The 22966-nt window shown below is 41.5% G+C and overlaps 1 protein-coding gene across 2 annotated transcripts in view; it reads left to right on the forward strand.

Annotated features, from left to right (window-relative positions):
• Positions 1–6090: 6090 nt before the first annotated feature.
• Positions 6091–22966, forward strand: part of LOC137323530 (ras-related protein M-Ras) — a 49181-nt gene continuing 32305 nt past the window's right edge. The window contains exons 1-2 of one of the 2 annotated variants that reach the window (XM_067987101.1): positions 6091–6284; positions 18686–18891. In XM_067987101.1, coding sequence (XP_067843202.1) covers positions 18699–18891 — 193 coding nt within the window. In that variant the 5' untranslated portion in view covers positions 6091–6284; positions 18686–18698. Of the gene's footprint in view, positions 6285–6357; positions 6842–18685; positions 18892–22966 lie in introns of those variants that run through there. The other variant, XM_067987100.1, reaches the window with a different exon arrangement.

A 22966-nucleotide genomic window follows, 5' to 3' on the forward strand; every position in this document is an offset into this window, starting at 1 on the left:
TGGAAATTGCAAAGGTGTTGGCTCTAACCTTCCAATCTTCCTTAGATATGGGGGTGGTGCCAGAGGAGTGGAGAATTGCAAATGTTACACCCTTGTTCAAAAAAGGGTGTAAGGATAAACCCAGCAACTACAGGACAATCAATTTAACCTCGGTGGTGGGGAAGCTTTTAGAGACGATAATCCAGGACAAAATTAATAAAGGAAAGCCAGCATGGATTTGTTATAGACAAATTGTATTTAATTAACTTGATTGAGTTTTTTGATGAGGTAACAGAGAGGGTTGATGTTGTGTACATGGACTTTCAAAGGGCATTTGGTAAAGAGCCACATAATAGGCATGTCAGCAAAATTGAAGCCCATGGAATAAAAGAGGCAGTGGAAGCATGGATATGAAAGTGGCTATGTGACAGGAAACAGAGAGTAGTGGTGAACAGCTGTTTTTCAGACTGGAGGGAGATGTACAGTGGTGTTCCCCAGGGGTCGATACTGGATCACTCTTTTTTTGATGTATATTAATGACTTGGACTTCGGTGTACAGGGCACAATTTCAAAATTTGCAAATGACACAAAACTTGGAAGTGTAGTAAACAGTGAGAAGGATAGTAATAGACTTCAAGAGGATATCGACAGGCTGGTGGAATTTAACGCAGAGAAGTGTGAAGTGATACATTTTGGCAGGAAGAGGATAGGCAATATAAACTAAATGGTACAATTCTAAAGTGGGTGCAGGAAAAGAGAGACCTGGGGGTATATGTGCACAAATCTTTGAAGGTGGCAGGGCAGGTTGAGAAAGTGGTTAAAAAAGCATATGGGATCCTGGGCTTTATAAATAAAGGCATTGGGTACAAACGCAAAGAAGTTATGTTGAACCTTTATAAAACACTGGTTCGATCACAGCTGGATTACTGTATCCAATTCTTGGCACCGCACATTAGGAAGGATGTGAAGGTCTTAGAGAGGATGCAGGAAAGATTTACTAGAATGGTTCCAGGGATGAAGGACTTCAGTTATGTGGATAGTCTGGAGAAGCTGGGGTTGTTCTCCTGAGAACAGAGAAGGATGAGAGGAGATTTGATAGAAGTGTTCAAAATTATTAAGGGTTTAGATAAAGTAAATAAAGAGAATCAATTCCCATTGGCAGAAGGGTCGAGAACCAGAAGACACAGATTTAAGGTCATTGGTAAAATAACCAAAGGCGATGTTGAGTCATGGGAAGGAAGGAGTTAAGTTGAAAAGGAGCAGCAAGGACAGTCGGGACATATGATAATGTGTGCATGATTAAATTAGCAGGAGATAAAGGCCCTGATCACCTCAGCAATTGATGAAATTAGCAGCTTGAAAACTCATTTACCACAGGCTGAATGGAACGGCTAGGACTGCTGAGGGGAGCACAAACAGAAAAGAGGGTGATGCACCATATAAGGCAATGCACAAATGTATAACCTATCATGGGTTAAGGGAAATAAGTGGGAGATTTGAATGTATAAACAGGGATGATTCGATTAAAGCTATGGTACTGTCTGAAGAGCTCGATGCTAGGCTTGACTGTATCCTGCTTATCGTACTGTAACATTGAAATAAAGGCATGACAAGAAACAAAGACCAAGTCTGCCTATCATTTTACCCGATAGATTTAACTTCATTTAACTTCAGGTGACATGAGGAAAAACGTTTTTTACGCAGTGAGTAGTTATGATCCGGACTGCGCTGCCTGAAAGGGTGGTGGAAGCAGATTCAATCGTGGCATTCAAAAAGGAATTGGATAAATACCTGAAGGGAAAAAATTTGCGGGGCTATGGGGAAAGAGCAGGGGAATGGGACTAACTGGATTGCCCTTACAAAGAGCCAGCATGGGCTCGATGGGCCAAATGGCCTTCTTCTGGGCTGTAACCATTCTGTGATTTTATGATTCTACCTTATCCTTATTCACCGACCATGTAAAATAAAATATTTTTATTTGCATATGCATGCAGTGTCTGATGTATGCAAGCAACCATGCAGCATTTGCCTTGTACAGCATGTGAACATTTGGTGTTTGGAGTTGGAAATGGTGCAGCTCTTCTCAATGCAGCTGTGCAAGGTTGGACTATGACTCCAGACTAATGGCATTTATGTATTGCAGAACTGTTTCTTGAAGACGTTCCGTACCAATGCCTCAGGGTACTGGGTGCTATGGAAACCACATTATTTATTATGTAGTGTGGTTGCCACAGATGTTGAAACAACAGGGAAGTAAGGTCTGTAAAGGTCAGCAAGAGCAACACCTTTACGCTGGCCCGTCCAGCCCGCCAGCGGTCAGAGAACATGGCTCTGTTTGCCCGCAATTTTTATATTGCTGTTGAGAACGGTGCCCACAAATGGGAAACAAGGCACAGACTTTCAGTACAACATCAACTTGCATTTAAATAGTGACTTTAATGTAGTAAAACATCCCAGGCGTTTTACAGGAGCATTATCAGAAAAATATGACACCGAGCCACATAAGGGCATGTGACCAAAAGCTTGGTCAAAGTGATAGGTTTTATGGAACATCTTATAGGAGAAGGAGAGGTAGAGAGGCAGAGAGGTTTAGGGAGGGAATTCCAGAGTTTTGGGCCTGGGCAGCTGAAAGTATGGTTGCCAATGGTGGGGCGAAGGAAATCGAGGATTGCAAGAGATCAGAATCGGAGAAATGCAGAGTACTCAGAGGATTGTAGGGCTGGAGGACGTTATAGAGACAGTACAAATAAGCAATTTGTTGCACGCTACTTTGTTTTGCCTCAAATGAATACAAATAAGAGTATATAAAGCTCCATGGTAGAAAGTTGGACTGATGGAAGCTGTAGGCACAGCAACAATAACCCTACCTCTCTGGTGAGCTGCAAAGAGGGAGGCATTTTTTATGCACTTATCATGATGAATGATTTCAGTGCTGGAGGGTGAAACACTTTTCCACATTTTTCATCCAGTGTCAGCACCAAGCACTCCCAGGTCAGGTACAGCATAGGTTATATGCTTTTGTTCTGTACTAATGGCAGTCTAGCAGTATATGCAAATAGCCTCCAATTGATCACTGTAAACGTTAAAAGGCAACACGTTAGCTTGTTTTTGCTCCTCAACACTGGATTCACCAACTGCTACATGACTGCATTGCAGTCCACAAGCTGTTTACCATGTCGCACACAACAGCCCATCACATTTTGTTTCTTTTTAATTTGATTTATATTTTTTGTCTGTGCATGCTCACCAAAGTGAAGGAAAATAGTGCACTTTTTCGTTATGAGCACCCAAGATCAGCATCGAAACACTCCCAGGTCGGGTATAGTACTGTCAGAGGTATATTAACATTCCTTCTACACTGTGCATATTAACCACAGCCTACTGCACCAGAACGACATTTCATTATCCACACCAGCCATCTTTACCATCTTCAGAGAACATCGTCACATCTCTCCATGATTAAGTGGCATTTCTAAAGAGGATTCTTTGAGTTAAGTTTGTCAAGATGACAACAATCACCTATCATGCTGCTATAAACTGCCTATTAAAAAAGGCCATTCTGTTGGCTGCACTATAAAGATTCTCCATGTGGCGTCCACTGTACATAGAAGCAAAAGATAGTCTAATAAAAGACCATTTGACACAACAAACCGACTCTTTCCACTGACCATGTACAACCAATCTACCGGGGGGGTGCAGCGAAGATTCACCAAAATGATACCGGGGCTTAGATTATGAGGACGGGTTGCATAAACTTGGCTTATATTCCCTTGACTATAAAAGATTAAGGGGTGAACTGATTGAGGTGTTTAAAATATTAAAAGGATTTGATAGGGTGGATACGGAGAAACTATTTCCTCTGGTGGGGAAATCAAGAACAAGGGGACATAATCTTAAAATTAGAACCAGGTCATTCAGGAGCAAAATCAGGAAGCACTTTTTCACACAAAGATTAGTAGAAATTTGCAATTCTCTCCCCCAAAAGACTGTGGACATTGTGACAATTGGAGCTTTCAAGACTGAGACAGATTTTTATTAGGTAAGGGAATCAAGGGAAATGGAGCAAAGGTGGGTAAATGGAGTTGAGGTGCAGACAAGTGCCAGGCAATGACCATCTCCAACAAGAGTCTAATCACCCCCCCTTGACATTCAACGGCATTACCATCGCCGAATCCCCCACCATCAACATCCTGGAGGTCACCATTGACCAGAAACTTAACTGGACCAGCCACATAAATACTGTGGCTACAAGAGCAGGTCAGAGGCTGGGTATTCTGCGGCGAGTGACTCAACTCCTGACTCCCCAAAGCCTTTCCACCATCTACAAGGCACAAGTCAGGAGTGTGATGGAATACTCTCCACTTGCCTGGATGAGTTCAGCTCCAACAACACTCAAGAAGCTCGACACCATCCAGGACAAAGCAGCCCGCTTCATTGGCACCCCATCCACCATCCTAAACATTCACTCCCTTCACCACCAGCGCACAGTGGCTCAGTGTGTACCATCCACAGGATGCACTGCAGCAACTCGCCAAGGCTTCTTCAACAGCAGCTCCCAAACCCGCGACGTCTACCACCTAGAAGGACAAGAGCAGCAGGCACATGGGAACAACATCACCTACACGTTCCCCTCCAAGTCACACACCATCCCGTCTTGGAAATATATCGCCGTTCCTTCATCGTCGCTGGGTCAAAATCCTGGAACTCCCTTCCTAACAGCACTGTGGGAGAACCTTCACCACACAGACTGCAGCGGTTCAAGAAGGCGGCTCACCACCACCTTCTCAAGGGCAATTAGGGATGGGCAATAAATGCCGGCCTCGCCAGCGACGCCCATATCCCATGAACGAATTAAAAAGATCTAATTGAATAGCGGAGCAGGCCCAAGGGGCTGAATGGCCTACTCCTGTTCTTAATGTTCCGATGTTACTATTTCATCTCCTGAAGGAAAATTCTTCATAAAAACTCACTGCCCAGCAAAGGTGATCAAACAAAACTCCGTAATACCCATCCCCATGAATCTCCACAGTTCAATCCCGTCATGCACACAGCACAAATGAATTGGATGATCAGATAATGGGCCAGAATTTGCTGGCAAAATAACAGCGAGTTAAAGGTGCAAGCCGTTAGTAATGTGTAAATTTGTGGTCAGGTGGAGATACATCCCGAGTTGCGAATCGCCATAAATTGCTGGACGATTTGCACCACTCCGTCGTTAGCCTCGCAAAAACAGGATCTTGCCGTCAACCTCCCCATGAGTTTCAAGGAATTGCTGGATTTGAGCCCCTGAATACGAATTAAATTCGCCGCAGAAAGTTAGAGCTGGTATTTTATGACGTAAGGGCCCTTTTGATGACGAGATTTATGATCCTGCAATGCCACTCAACCTCGGAGGCCCAGAAAGGGAACAATTTAAACTGTGGAGTCTCATTCTTGCAGGTAGTAAATTGTTCCTAAGGGATTTTAAATTTAAAACTTATTTTCTTACTTTTCCTTTTTGTCTTTTTTTTGTCTCTTAATCCAATCTTTTGTTCCATCTCTTTATTTCTCTTTCTGTACCTGATTTGACTCTAGTTCACCCTATTTCTTTCTCGGTTGTTCGCTCTGTTTCTTTCTCTATCTTTAAATCTCAATGGTTAAGGAGATAGACTGTTGGTCCCGTCGTTCACCGAGGTCCCAGATGCCCCGCTGCCCTCACCGTGCCGTTATCAGCTCGCACTTCCAGCAATTTGCAGCGCAAAACTAATTGGAGCTGAAGGGTGAGGGGAAAAAAATCCAACTCATGGCGTAAGCTGCGAGATGCCCCATGTATGCAAATTCTGGGCCAATCTGTTTTTGGTGGTTTCTGTTTAGTTTCTATTCCAGGTTCAGCTTGTTAAACGTTCAAATATGACTTGTCAAGCACATCCTTTGGGGGGGGGGGGGAAGGAGCTTTCTCTTAGAATACACTTTTATTTGTAGGAGTTGAATTTTAATCCAGTCCAGGCAGAGCGAGTGAAACTTTCGTTCTTCTGGGTCTTGGATGAACATAAGAGCAGTTTTAGTCAAATTACTCACTAGAAAAGAGCACAAACACGTTCACACGCAGCCTTGAGAGTGATACCAGGAACTATCAACAACGCTTACGTACATGGGACTTTATAAGTTACAGCAACTGTTGCAGTTTCAAGAGTTTTCGTTTGCAGGGGACTGCACCGTGCAATCGTCATTCACTTTAAAAAAAAATAATAATGGAAGAAAAGAAAAAAGACCAGAGGAGAGAGGGGAACTCCTAAGCAGCAGCTCCAGTGAAGCCAACAATCTATGTGAGTCTAGTGAGATACACCAAGCGGCTCTCTCTCTCTCTCTCTCCACCTGACTGCGCTCTGGATCAGTCCATTTCCAAGTGTAGGTCTGTAGTGTCAGCAGAAACTCTAAGTCAAGGGAGGAGGAGGCGCGGCGGAGGAGAGAATTACCCATTAACGTGAAGGGAAGAAAGGGGGGTTCTGCTTCATCATCGTCTCCTGCCGTCGCTCTGCAGATGTCCCGTTTAAAGGCTTAAATGGGAGCTTTGATGTCAGGAGCGCTCCCCTACCCATCGCTTCTATTTTTAGCATCAGCTGTCGGAATATAAAGCATGGATTAAGAGTGTAAAGTCAGGGCAGGTTCGTGCAGTGATCAAGAGGAGGAGGAGGAGGAGGGGGAGAGAGTTTGTAGCGGCTACATTATTGTTAAAGCGGATCGGCTTTAGGGGAGCTGTGTTAAATGGCAAAGGTTCGGTGAGGGACCGGCCCCGGGCGGGCGAGGGGTTCGCTGCGGTCTTGGACATGTTGGTCAACGCCGTGTAGAAGGAGACAGCGGCGGCGGCGGTGGTGACTCTGGGGTAAGTTGCTGGGCAAGAGCCAAGACTAGTCTTGTTAAATGAAGAAAATGTTTCTAGACCATTTTTTAAAAAAAAATTCTGCAGTTTTCATTCCGTGACTTTCTTCCTTTTAACCTCCCCCCTTCCCTCTCTCCTTAACCTTTCCCCATGTTATTTAATGTCCAAAGTAACAATCTTTCACATTTAAACTCAGTAATCTGCCTCTTCTCCTAGAGCTGGGAGTCTGTTCCAAATTGCAATCCAGACATGTTGTGTAATAATAATTCAACACATTATACAATTGAAATGGTTTCTCAAAGATTAATGCCTACAGTGTATTTGACTGCAGACCTGTCTTAATGTAACAAGCTATCTTTACAATTTATTTAATCAAAATTATAAATGTCAGTGGTATTAAACTTTTTTTTTCTTGGTAAATATATAGTGTTTGTTTTGATTTCAGAGCGTTTGTATCATTGAAAGCTATTAATTGTGACTCCTGCCTTTTTTTTACTATACTATATAGAAAAGAAGGGCATTTTAAGGTACTGAAGTAACTGCTGGATTATTTGTGCTTGTTATTGAATCCAAATCAGCCTAGTATGAGAGAGACTGGTTTATGGATGGAGTTAACCTTCAATTTTTGAGCATTACAATATCAATTTTCTTAGGCCTCTTTTTTTAGGCTTCTGATAAAATACACAAAACAACAATGCATTTTTTTTACTTTATATTTTTGTGAATATTTAATTTGAGTGTTTTTCTTTTGTCAAGTTCTTTATTAAACTTTATTGCAGTTGCCTGTTCACCAAGTCATCAGTAAATAAACCCAAGGACACCGAGATCATTAAATTTGTAAAGAGCCGTTTAAAACTTACACTAGGAAAGTGAGCCAACACCAAAACTTAAAAGTAAATTGACTTTTTAAGCAATTCAGATATTCCATTTATTTATCACATGGTGACTATCACTGTAATTCACTGTGAAAAATGAAAAACTAATACTGAAGATCCTGTCAAATGACCCAATATACTTTCAGAAAAAAAATTACAGGGTTGTGGGGAAAGAGCAGGGAAACGAGACTTATTGGATAGCTCTTTCAAAGAGCTGGCACAGGCACAATAGGTCGAATGGCCTCCTGTGCTGTACCTACTATGATACTATGATATCTTGCCTCATAACATTGGTAATCCCCTATTTTCATCTCTCTTTCAAATTCTAGTAATAGTGGGGGGGAGGGGAGGAACATGTCTAGGAAATGGAACTGGCCCAGTAGTAAGAAAAGAAACAGCACTGCCTGATATGTATTGCAAATGAGCATAATGCAAAAATGAGTTACAAGATTGTGATCTAATCTTGGGGTTCAGATAACTGATCTGAGCTGTTCAGGCTTTACCCTCATGGTTAATGATGATCTGAACCCCTCAATTAGATTACTGTCTTGTAGTTCACTTGTGGAGTTATCCTCAACTTAAGCTTTCCATTCTTTATGGCAAGTATAGTGTAGGTAAGAGAGAGAGAGAGGTTTAACAATTGGGTTAACTTCAATTGAGAGGAATTAGTCCAGCTCTAAATTAGGTCAGAGAACAGTAATACATCAGTTGAATATCTGAGTTAAGTTCTGCTAACATGACAGTTAACCCACACTCAAAACAGCATTGTGGCATGATCAACAGTCTTGGACAGTTGGACAACTTAATTCTTGTTTTTGCTGATGGTTTTTATCAGCCATATTGGGGCATTTAAAGTTTAGTACATATGTATGCTACTTTTATTTCCTTTTTGTGTAGCAGTCATGTAAAAGTTAATGAAATGTCTCTTCAACCAGGCCATATCTTAACTCTTGCTTTTGTATCCTTTTTTATAAATAGAAAAGGGATTGTAGTATTTTTAAATATAATTTTTGCTTAATTATATTGCAGCATTCTAGTACATTAAATTATCCTTTACTAAAGCGTTACAGCGTGCATTAAGATTAATGTTTCTCTACAATCCATCCTCTGGGCCCTGATTCTGTGATTAGTTTGACATGTTAAATTTCACTTGAACAATATAACTGCTGTGCTTCTGAACTAATCTATGCACAGTACAATCGCCTTTTCCTATGCAATAGGCCAAGACAGAGAAAAGAAAGTTTCACATACAACCAAACTTAAATGCAATAGGACTAGCCATACCAGAACTGATTAAATCAGGAACCACTTTGGTGCTCGGGTTCTGTTTATAATAAATCTGTTTTCTGTCAAAAGTTTTCTTATACTAGACTTGCATGTACCTATTATTATGTGGGTTTGGATTTTGACTGCAGATAGAAATCGGTGGTTGGCTGGCCTTGGATTTCTGAAACCAGGCCAAACTTGTTGAGGAACATTGTGGCTTTGGGGAACATCTCTTCAAATTCGGGTTTCGGATTATTAAATATGAAATAACATCGTAGCATTTTTTTAAGAAAGGGAAAAATTCTGATCTCAAGGTGATAGAGAGGCAAAGTGTGAGATCATTGACATTCAGTTTTTATGTGGAAAAGAGCAGGAAGCTGTCTTTTTCCGAGAATTGTTGTAAGGAAGTTGGGGGAGGGAGCTGTTACTTTTTCCTACAAGATAGGTCTAAAGCTGCATTTTCAGTAGCTTGTAAGGTCATTTTGGGTCATTGTGTTTCCCCTACTCTCCATGGCAACTTTTCTGTGTCTTTTTTAGAAAAAAATCTAACCGTTATAAGAAATTCTCTTCTCTTTTAAACATGGTGCTGTGAATCATATCAGACAGGGAATGAAGCGTCAAGGCTGATGAGACCATCCTCAGCTGTTTCTTTACACGAGTTGTTTTTGCTTGACCAGTGTCAGATTTCACTGTTCAAAACTATGACAGCGTTGAGTCATTGAGAGCTAAAGCTTACAGTACTGTATAAGTACGAAGGCCTAATAAAATAATGAAACAACCGTACTGAAAGAAAAATAATAGTCACATTGTTAAGCAAGAAACAATGTATTGAACAAATTCCAGTGTCCACTGAGTTTCTCTAGGTTAAAGTTCAGCCTGCAAATGCTGTGCATTCCCCTTGACTTACCATGGATTGTGTTGCAAAAATGCTTTGAAGGACCTGGGAATTCAACACTGATCTTGCCCATCCTGAATTCTGTGAAGTCAAAGAATTCGATAGTACACCAACCAAAAATGTTGTCGGAAGTGGAGGAAAGGGAGTGTGGGGTCTAAGTAACCTCAACTTTTAAATAAAAAAGTGAACCCAGTTAAAATGGGATTTGTTTTATTATTGTCAAAACAACTTTTTTTTTGTTAATGGACAGAGGCATTATAGACATAGAGAGCAGCCAGGATATACAATCATGTGTGCAAGAATTTATTCGGGTAAATCTAAATAGGCACCCCCCCCCCAAAATAAGTTGACTTAACGTAGGTCAAGATGAGTGAAACTAGTTTAGTTGTTTTACAAATCCTTCTGTCTGTCTCTTTTGCACAGAGCATCAAGATAATATGTTTACAACTTTAGTGATCACAGGACATTCTCGGGAACCTCTAGCCCACTATGTTCCTGTACAGCTTTGTTTTTCTTTTCTGTAGTCACCCCAGGTTTTAGTTTTGTTGCCCAGCTCTTGGGAATATATGGCCTGTACACTCTGGCTTCAATATAAAACAGGAAACTTTAAGTGATTATGAAACCATAGAAAATGACGGCGTCCATTTTTTGGATTTAACCCATTTTGCTCTTGAGATGCCTGAATACTGAAAATGGTTAATCCGCCAGTTCCCCATGCCACCATTGCGTAATTCTTCTTTCCCAAAGTCTTCATAATGAAACGTCCTCTAAATTTTTGAGGGTGTGCCTTTTTAAATCAGCGCTATTTTATAGGGCTCTTTCTGAAAAGAGAAACAAAGTAAGAGTGAATCTAGTACATTGGAATTTATAGTGTTTGACGTTGGCTCTGAGGTGGAAGGGTACTGTGCTCCAGGAATATTCTGGAAAATCATATTGGAAATTTGCCTTTCTGGTAGTGTGCTGTTTCTGACAGTTACCTGAAGCACTGGCGGAGATTAGATCATGCTCCTCAAATGCCCCTTTTTTTAAATTTAGGATTTCCTGATAATTAATTAACACTGCTGTGAAAAGCAGCAGCATTGCACAAAACTCCCAAACTAGCCAAATCAACTAATGTGCTGGTTTTATGATTAACCTCTTTACTGTTCAAAGCGGCAATCTAAATTCAATCTTTTCAACGCATTACAGGCAGATGATCACTGGCTGTATTTATAAAGGTGGGCTTGATTGCATAACTCATTGCAAGTGTTGTATCCAAATAAGCACCCTTGATGTATAACAGGCCTTTTCCACCTACACATTTTAAAATGTTGTACTACTTCTTTTCACAGAGGCAAAGAATGCCTGATTGTGGTTGAATATGTGTCATTGTAATGTCACTGAGATGCTCACTGGTCCCATAAGATGGATCACGTCGGGTGACGAGCTATCTTCATTTTTATTAAAAAAACGATTGGTATAATGAGTCACAGGCCTAATGCTCCACTATATAAGAAATCTAGCTGCCTAGCCATCAAAGTTGAAGGTTGTACATAAAAGAAGAGTCCGTGTACAGTGCCATCTGTATGACCTTTCTACCTTTGTACACGATTAAGTAAATGATGATGTTTGCTAAGTATCTAAGAACTTACCAACATTTTTATTCTTTCCGGTTCGGAATACAAGGGGGTAAATATTAACCCCACGAATGGGTGGGTTGGGGACGGATGGGAAGGTAAAAATCGTTTTTAATAAAAAAAAAACGACTCCAACTCGCCCACTTCTGGTTTTAACGGAGGCGGGCCGAGGGGCGGGCGACCAAACCACTCGTAGGAGGTGGCTCGGTCAGTGAAACCTTTTAAGAAGGCTGCGGGCCTCCCTTTTGACAGGTTTTTTTATTTTTAACTCCTGGGGCTGGGATTCCCGGGCCTTCTGAATCACACCACGTAAGAGAAGGCGAGAAGGCCTGGCTCAGCAGGTAAGTGCCTTTATTACACTGCTTGTGGGCCAGGAGGAGCAAGAGTGTTTCCTCCAGGCCCAACAAGCTTACCTGCTGCGATTCCACATATGCGATCAACTGACCCCAACCCCCCTCCACGATCTCTGACCGCACCCCCCCCCCCGTGAATCAGGCCGGACTGTCAAGCGGGAAACCTACAGAAAAAAAAATGAAGGATGTCCTTATGTCAAATTTGTAAGGACATCCAGGAAACCCATACTTAAGAGTTTCCTGTCAGGAATTCCCCTGCCCACCCTCTTCCCAGCTCCCCATTAAAATTTACCCCATAGTTTCTGATCAATCCATCCCCATGACAGCATAGGTTGAAATTATGTGTGGTGAATTGTGGAGTTAAGTATTGTTTCCCATTTCTTAAATCCCAGTTACTTCATTCAGTGGAACAACAACAACTTGCATTTATATAGCACCCTTTTTAACGTAGAAAAATATCCCAAGGCGCATCTCAGAGGCATAAGGGAAAAATGGACACCAAGCCAAAGGAGTAGGTTAGGAGAAGTGACGAAAACTTGGTAAAAGAGGTGGGTTTTAACAAGGGTTCGTAAAGGAGGTGGAGGAATTTAGGGAGGGAATTCCAGAGCATGGAGCCTGGGTGGCTGAAGCACGGCTGCTAAATAATGGGGCGGGGGGTGATTCACAAGAGGCTGGTGTTAGAGGAAAGGAGAGTTTGGGAAGGGGTCTTGTAGCACTGAACCAGGTTACGGAGATAGGGAGGAGTGAGGCCATTCAGGGATTTAAACCTGAGAATGGCCTCAAAATTTAACAATGTAGGTCAGCATGGACGAGCGGGACTTAGTGCAGAATGGGATTAGGCAGCAGAGCTTTAGATGAGTTGAAGTTTATGAAGGGTGGGAGACCAGTCGGGAGAGTGTTGGAGTAATAGAGTCTGGAGGTGACAAAGGCAAGGGTGAAGGTTTGGTAGCTGATGGGCTGAGGTAGGAGTGGGGGCAGGCGATGTGACAAGGTGGAAGTGGGTGGTCTTTGTAATGGAGAGGATATGGAGTCGGAAACTTAACTCTGGGTCAAATGGGACATCGAGATTTCCAACTGTCTGATTCCGCCTGGGACAGTGGCTGGGAGGAGGATGGAGACCCCACATAACAGACAAATCTACATTAATAAATTCCACTTGTAATTCATAAATTGGGATTTGAAAGCAATTCTCAAATTCTAACTAAAGGACCAAAGAGATTGAGCTATGTTAGCGTGCGTTCCATCTTAATTTATAGAAGGAGGCTATTTAGATCATTCCACCTATGCCGGCTCTCTGAAAGAGCTCTCCACTTGGTCATATTCCCCTGCTCTGTCCCCATATCCTTTAAATTTTACTTTTTCAAATATTTATCCACTTCCCTTTTAAAAGCTATTATAGATTCTACTTCCTTACTGTTTATGGTAAGGCATTCCATGTCGTAATAGAATAATTTTCCTATCCTTTTCCTTTGTACTTCTGGTAATCTTAAATTTATGCTTTCTAATTACCGACTGACTAAGCAAATAAAAGTAGTTTCCCCCCCACCCCCTCCTATTTACCTTATCAAAACCTCTCAATGTCCTCTTAACCTCTGTTCTGGTGAAAAGAGCCCCAGTTTTTCTGGTCTTTCCTCCTAACTAAAGTCTCTCATCTCTGGTATCATGTTAGTAAATCTCTTCTATACTCTTTCCATGGCCTTGACATCCTTCTTAAAGAAGATGCCCAAAGCTGGACATAATATTCTACTTGTGGCCTAACAAATGATTTGTACAGCTTAAGCATTCCATCTTTACTTTAGTGTCCTGTGCCCCGATTTGAAAAACCTATGAGTCCACATGCCTTTTTTTTTAAAGAAACAGCTTGAGCAACTTATCTTCTCACTTTTAAAAAAAATCTGTCTATCCGAGTCCCTAAAGCCCCGATTTTAACCTGGGGCGGGTTTGAGCCGGGCGGGGTGTGAGGCGGGTGGGAGTCCTTCACGGCATGCGGCCTGGGCCATGTTAACTCACTTTAAATATGCTTGTACTGTCTCCCACCCAAAGCTGGTAGGACTGACGTCGGGGCTGGCGGGCAGAAGGCGCCAGGTCCCAAGGGGATGATCCGCCCCACAAGTTAAGTGCTGGGAGCGGGGGGTCTCCAAAGAACAGCCAGTGGTGGCAAGGAAAGGGAAAGCCGGCACTGGTGAGGCCCAAGGATTCCTAGCGGGACCTGGGAACAGCACCTCCTGGTCCACAGGGAATCCTTTCAAAAATGAAAAAAATATATATACTCAGCTTGATGGCCTGTTCTGCTGTGCGGGCCTACCGTGATTTTAAAAGTTAAAATTGCGACATGGTGTTGATGACCTCATTGGGCCACGTCTTTCACATTCTAATTAAGCCCCCACCTGCCTGTGGCGGGGCCTCCACTCGGCCGGAATCCCCGCAGTTAATATAGTGGGAATGCAGCAGCTTCTGCCCAGCAACAGTTTTAACACCCCACCACCTGCCCCCCCACACCTTTCCCGCTGGGTTAAAATCGTGTTTTAAATCTCCCTGCTCTTCTCCTTTTTGAATTTTTTTTTTACCATTTATTCCTTATTCCTATGTTGTTTGCAAATCTTCATGTTGTGCCCCCCCCCATTCAAGTTTATTGAGAAGAGCAGTGGTTCTGATACTGACCTCGGGGCGGGGGGGATACCACTCTTCACGTCCGTCCTGTCTGAAAACATCCATTAACCATTACCCTGTCCTTTAGCCAACTTCATATTGATGCTGCTACATACCTTTTAATATCATGCACATTCATTTTATTATCAAGCCTGTGTATATGGTAACTTACCAAACACTTTCTGAAAATTCATATACACAACACCAATTTCATTTCCTTCATCAAAACATTCCATTCTTTCCTCAAAAGAACTCGAATAAATTGGTCAGGAGTGATCTGCCTTTTACAAATCCGTGCTAACTATCCTTCGTTTAACCTGTGCCTTTTCAAGTGAATATTAAATTTGATCACGTATTATGGTCTCTAGAACCTAGCCCATGTTGGGTTGAATAGCTGGATATTTTGGCACTAGGCTTTCCAAGTTGAATGATGAGGTGTAACCAATTTTTATATTGAATCAAGTTACCTAAGGTACTTTATATCAAGGGGAGGAAGTGAATGTACTAGGGTCTTGTGTTGCAAGCTGAGAAAGCAGGCATCTAGAACAAAGCAAATCCATTAAAAAAAATGATGTAATACACCTAATGGAGAGTGATCAGGATTAGTGAATAGCAGATTTCAATAGGCACTAAATATTTGAAGACCACAGCACTTATTTATTTTTCTATTCTTGCAATCCATGTAACTTTGTCCGTTGTTTTTTTACATGTAAAGGAATCTCGCAGACTTGCATCCATTATCCACTCTACTGCAAAACCTTTCAGAAATGACACTGAGTGACTCCAGCTTGGTGGGATTTAGTTTCTCCCCAGCAGCTTCCCCACCCAATCACAGCTGGGCCATCCAGAGGGAGGGGAAAGTGGACGCGTATCAATTTGTACACCTCTTGGTAGCTGGATTAGGGTGGAATTGGCAATGGTCTGAGAACAAGTCACTTCCCTGCCAAGTCGATGAGTGGTGCGTAGCATATGAGAGATTTAATGAGGCAGGGAATGGTAACTTGTAAAGTGAGGAAGGAAATGAAGAAATTTCCCAATGTGACCTCACTGGTAATCAACATTTTGTGAAAGCTACTTAGCAGGAACTGGAGAGCAGCAGGAATTGGAGAGCAGCCAACCCCTATGGAACCATAACGCAGCATCAGTCAGCACCTTGAGGAGAGGAGGGGGAAGAAAGTAGATTTTTTTTTCCTCTCTATTGTGGAGGATCTTCCCATTATCCACTTGGATCCTTCGCACTTAGTATCTGCACGCTGGCTTCTGTTACCTAAGCAATGATTGGGAAGGAGAGAAAAGTGATCTAAATTTTTTTTTAAAGTTTACTCTTAATACAGTAAATCCTCACATGAACTGCTATACCAGGTCTCTTGTATGACTTGCATTGTTTATGGACCTCTTGTTGGTAGAGAAACAATATAAGACAGTATAACACAATTTTTGTTTAGCTCACAAAGACACTGTTATACTAAAGTGGTCCACTGTAGTTTGGACTCCTCAGTAATACTTATGTTTCTCTATAAAAGCTAGTCCGAATGCCAATTTTCGCTAGACCCATGAATGTGACACTGTGTGGTTTCTGAAGTACTACAGTAATCTGCTTTGTTTAAGTTTATTTATAATTAATTTTAGATTGACGCCAAATGCTGTAAAGTGTAGGTGGGTGGTTGTTAGTATTTAATGGTATTGAGCAATTCCAAAGAAGTTTGCTCATTGAACTACTTTATGAGGCCCATATACCCCAAACACTGCATATTCTTTACTGGTTTCAAAAGTGCACATTCAGCCCTGCTAAGTGTCACTCGTTACCAGCAACAGTCACTTTTTTTGGCTTTAAAAAAGGGACCTGCTTTATGTACGCAACTCTTTAAAAATGGAACAGCTCCAGATGTTCAAGTGGATTGGCAATCTGTCTGAATTGCAGGCTCAAATATCACACCTAACATTTCCCTAAAGTCAGTAACACTGTACATTTTCTTGTGTGCAGAAATGTTTGAACAGAATTTCACAGTTTGGTAGTTAAATATTATTTACTCAAAATGTTGCAGTCTCCAAAAGCTTATTACTTTCCAAAGCCTTTACATTGCCATCAGTATAAGGTAACTGATAATGAATTCAGGTCTGCTGTAGATCCCTTCTCTGGTTCAATGGCATCAATTGCTCCAGTGAGCGGTCCAAACATCTTACTTTTATGGGTGTTGACTCACACTGCCCTACATCTACTTGTGTGATAGTGTGACCCGAATGTGTGACAATGGAACCTCCTTGTGACCTGAAATGGCAAGTGGTGGCCAAAGGCTTGATAAAAGAGGTGGGTTTTAGGGAGAGTCTTAAAGGAGGAGATGGAGGTGGAGAGGCAGAGGAGTTTAGGGAGAGAATTCCAGAGCGTGGGGCCCAGGCAGCTGAAGGCATGACCAACAGTGGGGCAAAGGGAGGGGGATGGACAAGAGGCCAGTGTCAGGTGGAACAGCGAGTTCAAGGGGGGAGGGGTTGTAGCACTGGAGGAGGTTATAGATGGGGAAGGGCAAGGCCATGGATGATTGAAGCATCAGGATGAAAATTTTAAGTTTGAGGAGTTGGAGGACTGGGAACCAATGTAGGTCAGAAAAGACCTACATTGTAGGTACAAGTACAGCACAGGAGGAGGCCATTCAGCCCATCATGCCCGTGCCGGCTCTTTGAAAAGGCTGTTCAATTAGCCTCTTTCCCTTCAAGTATTTATCCAATTCCCTTTTGAAAGTTGCTATTGACTCTGCTTCCATCACCATTTCAGGCAATGCACTCCAGATCATTACAACTCTCTGCATTAAAAATCAATATTTCCTCATGTCACCTCTGATCTTTTGCTGATCACCTTAAATCTGTGCTCTCTGATTACCGTCCTGCTGCAACTGGAAACAGTTTCTCCTTATTTACTCTATAAAAACCATTCATGATTTTGAACATCTCTTTCAAATCTCCCCTTAACCTTCTCTGTTCTAAGGAGAACAATCTCGGCTTCTCCAGTCTCTCCACATAACTGAAGACCCTCACCCCTGGTACAATTTTAGTAAATCTCTTTTGCACCCTCTCCAAGGGCTTGACATCCTTCCAAAAGTGTGGTGCCTAGAATTGAACTCAATACTCCAGCTGAGGCCTAACTAGTGTTTTATAAAGGTTCAGCATAACTTCCTTGCTTCTGTACTCTATGCCTCTATTAATAAAGCCCAGGGGGTTATGGACAAGCTGGCGCAGGAAAGGATACGGACAGTAGAGTTAGATGAGCTGAAGTTTAGAGGTTGGAGGATGGGAGGTTGGCCAGGAGAGCATTGGAGCAACCAAGTTTTGAAGGTAACAAAGGCAGCGATGAGGGTTTCACTGACTGATGGACTGAGGTGGGGTGGAACCAGGCAACAATATAGAAATAAGTGGGTTTTATGATTGAGAGGATATAGAGTTGGAAGCTCAGCTCGGGGTTTCAGGACTAGGGTGGGGGGACCTGTGGGACATTTGGCTTAGTGAACATAAAGAAGTTGGTGGTGGGGGGAGGAAGCAGCTGAGCGGATGCTCTCTCTCTTGTGACAATTAGCACTTTAACTACCGATCATCTCTGACCCCCACCCCCCTTTTTTTTTACTTGTGGGAATACATTATGCTTTTAAAGCACAAGATTTAAGGTAACTTTTTTTAATTCTCTCGAAAAATGATCAATAGATCCTGAACTGTGATGATTTTTTGCTGGTGCTCACATTCTGTGGACCAAAGTTTGTTTGTTTATTTGTATAAAATCTGTAGCTTGGAGTGTAAAGTTTGAGGAGCAGGAAGAGCCCGAACCAACTTGTTCCATCCCAACTACCCACCTTCTTGCCCTCAATCCGTTCAATCTTCGGAAACCTATCTTTAATTGTTTCTTGAACCCATTTATAATGTCAGCTTCAATGTCCTTCCCTGGTAACTTATTCCATATCCTTGTTTACCTAAAGGGATACAAGTACCACCTGACTTCCATGAATGGCGGAATAGACTCTAGGGGCTGAATGGCCTACTCCTGTTCCTATGTTCCCTTATTTTAACATTCTTATTTTTCCTTTGTGTCCCCTGATATCTGAACCATTCAGCGTAGTGAATAAATTGCCTGGAGCAACTTTCTCAATTTCCTTCACGGTAAAAAAAACAGTTATGGGTTTAACACTGTTTTCTGTCTTTTTTTTTGACAGGTTAAATTAAGACATGGCAACAAGTGCCGTTCCAAGTGACAATCTCCCCACGTACAAACTTGTGGTGGTGGGAGACGGCGGTGTTGGAAAAAGTGCTCTCACCATCCAGTTCTTCCAAAAGATTTTTGTGCCAGATTATGACCCAACGATTGAAGACTCTTACTTAAAACACACCGAAATCGATGGGCAGTGGGCCATTCTGGATGGTAAGCTACTTGTACATCAGCCACAGTTTGGTCAGAGGGGTTATAATATGTATCCACCTAATAAATACAGTTTTCAAAGTTACAGAAGGGGTATTGATATGTTGATGAACATGGGGAGTGCAGTGTTATGTACAGCAAAAGCTTTTAATTAAAAAGAAGACATTTCAAATGCTGGAGGTTATTTAATGCATTAAAGTCTGTGGAGATAACTTTCAACTTTGGCAGGGCCGGAAAATTGGCGGTATCTGATTGGGGGCCCGAGCTACACCGCGGTGACAGGGTGTATAATGGGCGGCAGTTTTCCACCGCCATCAAAGTTGAAGTTACCTCATCTATGGTAGATATCTTATTTTGGGCTTGCACTTTCTATCCACAAACCATCCCGTTGTCAGAAAGTTTGGGTCACACTTTGTCAAGATTCACCATTTCCCATTCAATTTTGCTATGTCAACTGTCACGCTGTAATTGCTGGCTCTGGACACGAGGTGGCTCTGTGGGGTTGGTTTCTGAAGTTACTCTGCCACCATCTTGTATTCATCAACTGACCATGGGCAACACTGCAGGTAACTTACTAATAATCATAAAACTCAAAAATTGCACATTCCAATAACTGAGCCATTAATTTACACATTTTTGTTTTGGAACAGAGGAGGCTGAGGGGAGATTTATTTGAGGTGTATAAAATTATATGAGGGGCCTAGATAGAGCGGATAGGAAGGACCTATTTCCCTTAGCAAAGAAGTCAATAACCAGGGGGCATAGATTTAAAATAATTGGTAGAAGGATTAGAGGGGAGCTGAGGAGAATTTTTTTTCACCCAGAGAGTGGTGGGGGTCTGGAACTCACTGGTTGAAAGGGTGGTAAAGGCAGAAACCCTCATCCCATTTAAGAAGTACTTGGATGTGCACTTGAAGTGCCATAACCTGTAAGACTACAGACCAAGAGCTGGAAAGTGGGATTAGGCTTGATAGCTCTTTTTTGGCCGGCACAGACACGATGGGCCGAATGGCCTCCTCCTGTGCTGTAAATTTCTATGATTTAGTTTGCTTCACAGAGCCTTCATTTTTTTTAACAAGTTTATTTTTCAGATGGTTTATTCCCAGAGCTTTACCCAAAATATATTGCAAGTGAAAACACTAAATGGTGGATGTACACAGCAGGTCAATCAGCATCTGACAGAAAATTGTTTATTAGCTCTTTAATTCTCTTTACAGAAGCTGGTCAGCCCACTGCACATTGCAATATTTTCTGTTTTGATTTCAAAGTTTTGATACAAAGTTTTTCTTTTTACCTTAAATATTACAAGTAACTACTACCCCATGTACGTTTGTATTGCTGTGAAGTAGAATTGTGCCAACAAATATCCTTTGGCGATATCTTCTTTTTACATGCAGAGGAAAGTATATCCCTTTTGTTAGAGGAATTTTCTCATTTCTTCGAAGTCACACCCTTGCTGTAGGCGTTTAAAAAGATTCTACATTAAATTAAATGTTTTTTGATGAATATTACACATATCGTTATGAGTAAAGAATAGAATTTTTCCCCCTTTTATTATTTTGCACCTCGCACCCACGTCAAGCATTGTTGGTCACTGGGAATGCAGCGTTAGTAAGGATCGTTAAAGTTGTTTTTTTTTTGTTACCAATTTAAGACCCCAGGTTTTTTCAGGTGCTTTTTAGGTTCTATTTTTAGCACCCAAAACAAGGAGAAAATCGGGGAGGTAAAATTGGACCCCAAAAATCACAGGTAAATTCAAAGAAAACCAAGTTTTTAGTTGGAACGTTGCAAAAACCCAATAAAAGAAGCAAGAGATTTAAAATGAGGCGCAGTTAATCAAAATGACAGCCTGCAATTATTTCCACAGCTCTTGGACGCGGATTTTATGGGTCTCATTGGCAGTTGCAAAAAGTCTTTTCAATTTTACTTTTTTTTAAAAAAACAGACCTTTTTTAATGTAGACATTACTGTGGGCAAAAACAGAAATTGAGTGTTTGAAGTCAAATTTTTATAAACCTGCAGATTATAGTAATTGTAATCGTAGCCAATTTCCATATTAAAGTCTATTTGGCTTGGTGTTTAATAGTGCAAAGCATGTCACATTATATATCTAATCATCTTTAATCAAATTTCAGTTTGTTGAAACAAGTTAACATTATCTAAATGTGTTCTCAATGCGCGCTCATATAATACAGAAACTTTGAGTTCACCTCAGTGCAATTCTCTGTTGAATTTGGAGCTGAATATTGTGTCTTGAGGTGCATGCGCATTGTATGCTGTACACACTGCGCATTATGCATGGCGTGTGAAAGACTCAGTGTGCACGATGATATCATGGGTGCAAAGTGCCACATCTTTTGACCCAGTTTTCAATGTGAAGAATGAGGAGAATTTTTCTTTCTTCCCGCCCCCCCCCCCCCCACCGTGCCAAATGTCAGGAAAAGGATTCTTTTATTACTGATTCACGAACGCCAAAAAAATCCAGGAACTATTATGAAAATAAAAACAACTTTAGTGATCGTTAATGCTCCCTCTACTCTATTTCCAAGATGTGCCTTAACCCCCAGGCTTGCAAGAGCACCAGTGTGATGTTTTATTTCTCACGTCAGCCTTCCTTGTTCTTTCTCCAAGTAAGACCAACAGTTTTATTGCCCATTTGCTTTGGACTCGCAACTGCTAGAAACTTGTTCGAGGCTGTCCAAAGTATTTAGGACAAGAGAGGAAACATCAGCTTGGGCTTGATCTGAACCCAGGCCCCAGAAATAAAGGACACTATTCTGACGCATTGAACCATGCAATTCAAATACAACATCTTAAATCTTGATCTACATCCATCCTCAACAAATTATTTTACAGCCAGCATAAAAGGAAGAAAACCTTTTCTGTGGCATTTTCAAATTGTACAATTTTGAGGAGCATTGTAGTTTTAAATAGTGCAAAGTATAGAGATAAGAAATATGCAGTTTTCAGTGTTGTACTTTTTTTTAGAACAACTAATACAGCAGAAGGAGGCAGATTTAATTAATGAAGTCTTAAGCTATTCACCATTCTGACTATCTCAGCCTCCCCATGTGAAGGTTCCTGTAAGGAATTAAAATTTCTTGTTTGTCTCCTGGCAACCAGCATTGCAGCAATGCATTGTGCTTGTGTAAGCAAATAAGTGAGGCTGCTGGGAATGTAAGTAAACAAATTATTTTTGACCAACTAATAACTTGACCTGAAAGATTGGAGAGGGTGGCTGGAAGTTTGATTCCCCATGAATTAGATGGTTTAGATACTGGCCTTTCATCCCAGTGCCCTGGGTTCAAATCCAGCTCTGATTTGCAGAGTGAATGTCTCTTCTATCCTTCATCCTATGTGAAATGAGTTTGAGTTGTCTTAATACAGTTCCTGGTTGGTATGGGACCATAACACAAAACTACTCCTAATTCAGCAGTTAATGACAATTTCGCTCTGAGAGGCTAGAGTGTAACTGGCACGGAAATTAAAAATAAAAACTCTCATTAGTTTGGTAGAAGGTACTCTTCTTGGGTTTATTAGATATATATAATTGAAAAAGAAAAAATTGCAGGTCTATGGGAAAGAGCAGGGGAGTGGGACTAATTGGATAGCTCTTTCAAAGAGCTGGCACAGATATGGTATCCAAATGGCATCCTTTTGTGCTGTATAATTTTATGAAAGGGATGGTGTCCCAATACTGCCGCTATTTAATGCTCTTGACTGCTGGGTGAAGTTTGTGCTGCAGACTTCTTTTTCCCCGCAAACTTGTTTTCTAAATCTTGCTCTTTTTTTCTTTCTAAAATAGAGCTAAGATTTGAAAAACAACTGTAGCAACTAGAAATTATCTCCAATCGTTGCATTGCCGATCTCGTCTCTTCCTCATCTACACACATTAGGGTTGCAAGACACTTTTACCATGGCAACTACGCTCATTTTTAATGCAGTGTATTTCATTGACTTAGAAAATCCCAGATTGGATAAGCTGAAAACCCAGTGGCAAAGTGTGGTTTCATAACCAGATAGTCACGAGTTTAAGGTCCATTATTCAGTCATCAGCTTCATTGTAACTACCTTCAGA

The sequence above is a fragment of the Heptranchias perlo genome, chromosome 7 (genome assembly GCF_035084215.1).
Source record: "Heptranchias perlo isolate sHepPer1 chromosome 7, sHepPer1.hap1, whole genome shotgun sequence".
NCBI lineage: Eukaryota > Metazoa > Chordata > Chondrichthyes > Hexanchiformes > Hexanchidae > Heptranchias > Heptranchias perlo.